Below are 7,277 nucleotides of genomic sequence, written 5' to 3'. Positions count from 1 at the left end.
ACCTGAACCATCTTCCTACAATAAACACTTTATCAACTGGTTCATTGAGTATTGAGTTATATTACTGTACGTTCCAGTAAATTACTTAGTCAACTCCCGGGATAAAATTTATGTTTTCATAAGTTCAGTTACATATATATACACTTTAAATATTTTTGCAGAAGTCGTTGTGATATCGTTCTTCGTTGTAATAAGCTATATTTTATTTACAAAACATTTTATATTGACTGATGTATAGTTATTACGCGATAAAACTTTTAAATGACCATGAAATTAAAAATTTATTATTATTTTTTTTTTATAATTAAATTTAAAAATGATGTAGGTTGGATTAAAATTGCTGATACTGTGAAACCTCCTCGAGGTTAACTTTATTTTAAATGTTTGTATATCACTGACTGAGTTTTAATATCATGCAATGGTTGACGTTTTCCGATATGTGTGATAATATGTCATGATTAAGTCTATTAATGTGGTTATTGAGACTTGATATATATTTTTTCTTGTATTGTACTCACTAGGGCATGCTTAAGATGTTGCAAAGACATTTTTTCAGAGCTTCTCCATTAAAAGCTTCAGAGGTAATAACTATTAAAACTACATTCGTTTATAGCTTAAATAGTTGAGTTTCTAAAGATTTGTATTATCGTGGTTTTAGTATTATTGCATCATAAGTTTTAGAATATTATGGGAGAGCCCTTAAATAATCCTCTATATTATATATATATCTTTACTTGATGTTTTGGCTTTAAATGTATAATGATTCTTGTTGATATGGACAGAGAAATTTCTGTAATAAGTTGTTGTGTTAGTTTAATTGGCAGAACCTAATATGTTTTTCATTGTTATATTTAAAAAAAAGTATTATGCTCAGTTTCTATGCTAGTTTTTAGTTTGACTATCTACCATGATGGTAGATTACATGGAATTAACCTGCTATTGGCAGATATGTGTTGCCTTGCTAGCTGTAAGTTGTAAATATTCAGGGAAAAATTAACTTTAAATTTACAAAATTAATGTTCTTTAATTTTAATTATGTTTAACACCCCATATGATTTGATGACATATTATTTGCCCATTTAACATTACATTGTTGCCTTAATGCTAACCCTGTTTTATTTTAATAAATTTGTTCACGGCACTGAAGTATCACTTCTAGTAGTGGGTGGCCGGTAATCACTCATATGCAATGTTTCATCATTGTGAGTTATAACCTACATTCTTATTACTGCTTTAATTAGATTATATCTATTAACTTCCGCTAATAGTCGAAAGAATTAATTATAGCCCTGTTAAATCTGTTTAAGCAGTGGTCGAGCATAAATTTGCAGAAATGTAAATCAATTTATGATATGAGGTTATAAAGGACAACAATGGTTGGCCATTTTCTCATTGTGTATATTTCAACCTCTATGCCAAAGTGACAGGTTTGAACTAATACCACAAATATTATTTAATATCACCAAAAAAATAAAAACCATCCTATAAATAATCATTAACTTATTGTGACTATGGAAAAGTTCTAAACAGAGCTCTCTAGGTAGTGCAGGCTATTATTTTGTGGATGAACTTGCTTTGTATATTAGTTTCTCAGCATGAACTGAAACTGACAAAGCCCTCATTCAGTAGCCTAATATACCTAGAAATAAGAGCAACTGTGAATTTGTTTTGAGAATTAAATACCAGCTTCAACAGTTTTCTCACTAGCTAGGAACAATATAAATATCCTAAGAAATTTGAAGAGAGAAATACACATGAAACTTCTGTTTTGCTATTGGCTTGAATAGTACTTCTTTTCAAAAATACTATTTTTTTTTTTACTCATGTTTTAATTTTATCAATTTTTATCTTAGTATAATCTTGAACTTTGTCCAATTTGTAATAAATAATTGTTAAAGTAGATGGAAATAACTATGCTAGTGAAACTTAAGGTATACAGTTATTATAACACTTTTAATTTATTATATTTATTTATTTTTATAAAATGCTTGATTGGTTTATTGATCAATAATATTTCTTCCCTGCTACTGTTTTGTCATTAATCTGTGGTTATGTATTTAAATTTTACTATTCCACTACTCCTAAGTGTACTTACTGTTGTGTTTTGATTATAATATTATTTCAATTCTGTTAAGGTTTTGTTGTCAATCAAGCCAAGAAAATTAGGATATGTTCGGCATAGGTCGACTACTCCGATCAATACTGTTTTAATGTTTGTTCCTCAACAAGAGGTAAGGAACAATTAACTTCCTTGACATTTTACTGTATATATCTATAAACTATTGTTTGTTTTTGTAATTTAGGCTTGGGTTGTAGAAAGAATGGGGAAGTTTCATAGGATTTTGGATCCTGGATTAAACGTATTATTACCAATTGTTGATTCTGTGAAGTATGTGCAGAGCCTGAAGGAAATGGCTATAGATATCCCAAAGCAAAGTGCTATAACTGCAGGTATGAGAATTATATGTTTTTATCTCTTATTTTGATTTAAAGGTAAATGATTTTTTCTTAGTTATTTTAGTTTTGAAATTTTCAGTTAAATATTAATCGAAAATATGAAGGAAATGATCGGGAGTGGGGTCAAAAAGGAATAAAATTAGTTAACAAAATTTTTCTTAATATTTAAGATCTGTTATTGTTTTACATGAATTTTAAAGTATCTAATTTTGATAGTTATTTATAAATGCTATTCAGACCATCCAACTTCTTTAGTAGATTAATCTTTCAGAGAATAATCTACCTCATCAATCTCGTTGATTCAATAAACACATTGTTTTTTACAAAACCATCTCTTTTTAAAGCAGTTAAATGAATATAACTTCCAAATATGTCATTGTTCCCCCAAATATTTCATTATTTTTTTAATTCAAAGGTAATTCTTTCATTGGTTCCCTTATTATTATTAATTCGGCTCCACAACTCGATGTCGAGTCTTGGCCTCCTGCATCAGCCTCCATTAATCCTTACGATCTTGTGCGGCTTCCATCCAGTTCCTCACTCCATCGAAGGCGTGGTCTTCTTCTGCGTCGTGCTCCATGTAGTACCGCTGTCACTATTTTCCTTGGCAGATGACTCTCAGCCATCCGAGCAACATGCCCTGCCCACCTCAATCTACTGAGCCTCACAAACTGAACAACGTCTGGTTCCTTATATAAAACTTTGAGCTCCTGGTTTGTTCGACGTCTCCATATCTGGTCAACCTTGACAGCTCCAAATATTTTACTGGAAATCTTCCTCTCCAAGACCATTAAGTTGTGCTCACCAGCCTTGGAGATAGTCCAAGTTTCCGAGACATACAGAAGAATTGGCTGAAAATTGTTTTATACAAATAAATCTTGGTGTTCTTAGACAAGGCACGGCTCCTAAAATAGGGACTGAGGCTATAATTAGTCCACATTTGAGTTGGCTGAATAATTGTTTTATACAAATAAATCTTGGTGTCCTTAGATAAGGCACGGCTTCTAAAATAGGGACTGAGGCTATAATTAGTCCACGTTTCCGAGTCATACAGAAGAATTGGTTGAAAAATTGTTATATAAAAATAAATCTTGGTGTCCTTAGACAAGGCACGGCTCCTAAAATAGGGACTGAGACTATAATAACAGCGGTTGGCACATAGAACTCTTCGTTTAATTTTGGAGTCTACTACATTGTCTTGGGTTATGAGCAATCCAAGATACACGAACTCGGGGACTTTTCCAAAAGTATATTCTCCGATTCTGATTTCTTCACCGGGCCCGGGGATTTCCTCTGTGACCGTGTATATAGTCTTTTCTACATTCTCCTCAAGCCCCATTTTTCTTGCTGTTTCAGCTAATTTCATAAATCCATCAGTGATAGCTTGGAAAGAGCGTCCAGCAATGTCAATGTCATCAGCGTAAGCAAGAAGCTGTATTGTTCTGGTGAATATTGTTCCGCCCACTTGAATTCCAAATTCTCTAATGGCCTTTTCAAGAGATAATTGAAAGAGGAGGCAGGCCAATGCATCCCCCTGCCTTAGTCCTCTTCCTGAGACCAATTCATCAGATCTTGCTCCCCCAATCTGCACCATACATCTCACCTCTCTCATGGTTAGTTTAACCATTCTAATTTAACTTCTCAGAGATGTTGAATTCTCTCATTGCCTTGTACAACTGTCCCCTATGAATGCTGTCAACAATAGGTGGTGCGTTTTAATCCCGTATTCGCGTCCTTTCTCAAGCTTGATGCGTAAGTAGAAATTTGGTCAGTTGTGGATCATCTTTTCCGAAAACCCACACGTGTACGGACCTAGCTCTTTTCTGAAAAGGGGAGTAGGCGCTGAAAAAGGATGTTGAACACCAATTTAATGCACAAGAGAGTAAGGAGATACCCCTATAATAGTCACAGACCATCCGATTACCCTTTTTATGGATTGGACAGATTATGGACTTATTCCAAGCTTCTGGCATTACTTCATCTGTCCAAATCTGAATGACAATGTTTTGGAATATTTTCACCACCTCGCTTCCTCCAGATTTAAGTAGTTCTGTAGGCAATTCGTTAGCGCTCAGTGCCTTATTATTTTTAAGCCTGGCTAGTGAATCCAAAATTTCCTCTTCATCAGTTGGTTCCATACATTGATTACTAGGGTTATCTTCATCAAGATTCTCCTCCTCATCATCATCATCCAGGAGAGCTTTGTTGAGAAGTTTTGAGAAATGTCTCTTCCACTCTGCGAGTATATCCACTTTGTTTGTAAGCAGCTTTCCGTCCTCATTCAGGCATTAGGTAAATTTTGTTTCAGAAGGTTTTCTATTTCTATTGATTGCTCTGAAGAACTCTCTTTACTTTTTATGTTCCCTAAGGAGTTCAGTCTTTTCCAATTCCCTTTTCTCCCACTGTTTTTTCTTATACTGGTGGAGATGTTTTTCCTGTACACTTCAACATTCCTCCTCGTCTCTCGCTGAATCATGGTTTGTTGTGCTTCATTCTTTGTGCTTGTTGCTTTCTAACATTCCTCGTCAAATCACGGGGATCTTAAGTCCTCTAGGTGGTCCAAGCACTTTAGTAGCTATGTCTGATATAGCCTCTGAGTATTTAGCCCATATGGAGTCTATATCATTTTCTACCACATCAACTTCTTGAATACATCTATCTAGCTCTGATTCATATCGATCGAGAACTATTGGATCCTTAAGCTTCTTGCTATATCGGTTAGGCTTCTGTGCTGGTATGATTGTTTTCCCAAGTGCTATTTGTGCATAGGCATGTACGATACTTATAAAGTGATCGACGTCCACATTTGCTCCTCTGAATCCCTCACATTGCGGAGATTAGAAATATGCCTACTGCCAATAAGGATAAGATCGATCTGATTTAATGTTGACCTCTCTGGTGTTTTCCATTGCTTCCCTAACATTTTAATTAGTTTTTAGTCACAAGATAATTCTTATATAACTTTTTCATATGACTGTATATTTTTATAGTCCTCTCATACATAAAAGTATTCATATTTTGTTTTATTTAGTCCTGATGAAGATTTGCTACATGGAGTGAAACAGTGACATGTAATAAATAGTTTTTGTGCAATTTTGAATAACCACTTTTTGGTCACCGCCCAAGTTATCTGCCTTCATTCATTCCTTAAATTTGTATTTAATTCTTAATTAAACATTTTTTTCAATAATTTTGTGACATATTATGAAATGATATATATACTTAAGTACTTTGATCGAGGAATTTAATTTTGTTATTAATGTTTAGAAATTTTGGATGTTAAAAGCTATGTTTTTCAATTTGTTTCTGTTCATCAAAATAATATTCTTTCTGGATTAGTACACCGGTTTTTATTTTTTGTTTTTCCAAATTGATTAGTTTTACATATCTCTTAATTTATATGTACTTTTTTTTTTTTTAGATAATGTAACTTTAAATATTGATGGTGTCCTGTACTTGAGGATATTGGACGCATACCTTGCAAGTTATGGTGTAGAAGATCCAGAATTCGCTATCACTCAACTAGCACAAACAACTATGAGGTTTGCTCTGAAATATATAATTTTCATGATTTTTTCCTTTGCTAATAGATTTTTTAAACTTATTAATAATTTTGATTATCCATGATAATAAAATAACAAATTAACTTCAAAGAAGTAAAATATTACCAACGAAATGAGTAAATTGTTTTATTCAACTTCAGGTTACCTAATAATTGTGTCATATTTTTAAGTAAGTGATCACATTATATCTTTTTTCTTCTAGGTCTGATTGCTCTGTAACATGTAATCATAGTAATAAACTCTTTATTCTGTAATAACTCCCTTTAGAATAACATTACAAGTAAATTTGAATAAGATTACTGGTGATCTTTGGGTAGAAAAAAATAATTATCATAATTTGAAATTATAGTAAATCATAGTGAAGTATATTCTATCATTCGACATAGGCATTGATGACCTGAGAATTTTATGGCTTTAAACAAAAACAAACAAACTTATTGTATTAGTAAATTAAAATATGAAGTAAATATAATTAAAAATAATAAATAATGTATTAACAGATAGGTATTTACAAATTTCAACTCAAAGTAGTGTGGTTTATTTATAATTAGGTGTAGATAGTTGACCGTAGATTACTGATTGGAGAAGATGGTTGGGGGGTGCGGTCAGCAAAAAAAAAAAAATGTAAATAAACAAAAATAAAGAATAAAAAAATTATTTATTTATGCCGACATTTCGACCTGAGTTTCAGTTCTTCGTCAGGGATATAGAACAAAAGAGATAACAACCATCATTTAGAGAAATATAAAATTGAAAAGAAATAGTATACAAAAAAATTTAGAAGTATACAAAATATTGAATTAAATAATACAAAATAATTGATTAATAACCATGGAATCCAGACAGTAGCAGATTAAGAACAGTGTCAAAGATTCTGGTAATGCCTGATAATTCCTTACTCTCGTTAGAATGATGAAACAGGGGGTCGTTGTGAATGTATTCTAAGTCTGTAAGCAGTTCTGAATTAATTTTTAGTGAAGATTTGGGTGTGGAGAAATTAGGGCCTTGGTTAAGAATGTTGAGTGCGTTAGATGGGATATCAGTTTATGAGATATTAAGACCCAATTTTCTCGGCCTTTGGGATAAATTTTGCTCGTTAGTGATTCTTGGTACTGATTATTGAACCTATTAATGAGTTTCTGTTTTTCGTGTACATGGGTTGAGTTGAAAATGGTGGTAATTAACGTGTAAAGACCTCCAAAATGGGTCTCACCAATATTGGTTCCTAGGATGTGTGAAAGAGAAGACATGTGTTTG

General features: G+C 32.5%; 1 protein-coding gene across 2 annotated transcripts in view; it reads left to right on the top strand.

Annotated features, from left to right (window-relative positions):
- The first annotated feature begins 394 nt into the window (after positions 1-394).
- Positions 395-7,277, top strand: part of Stoml2 (stomatin like 2) — a 28,263-nt gene continuing 21,380 nt past the window's right edge. Inside the window, exons 1-4 of one of the 2 annotated variants that reach the window (XM_014419667.3) lie at positions 395-581; positions 2,136-2,231; positions 2,304-2,451; positions 5,879-5,999. In XM_014419667.3, coding sequence (XP_014275153.1) covers positions 525-581; positions 2,136-2,231; positions 2,304-2,451; positions 5,879-5,999 — 422 coding nt within the window. In that variant the 5' untranslated portion in view covers positions 395-524. The remainder of the gene's footprint in view (positions 582-2,135; positions 2,232-2,303; positions 2,452-5,878; positions 6,000-7,277) is intronic. The other variant, XM_067049358.1, reaches the window with a different exon arrangement.

The sequence above is a fragment of the Halyomorpha halys genome, unplaced genomic scaffold (assembly GCF_000696795.3).
Source record: "Halyomorpha halys isolate HHAL.00 unplaced genomic scaffold, Hhal_1.1 Scaffold247.1, whole genome shotgun sequence".
Taxonomy (NCBI): Eukaryota; Metazoa; Arthropoda; class Insecta; order Hemiptera; family Pentatomidae; genus Halyomorpha; species Halyomorpha halys.
This window is presented reverse-complemented; position numbering and strand designations above follow the sequence as displayed.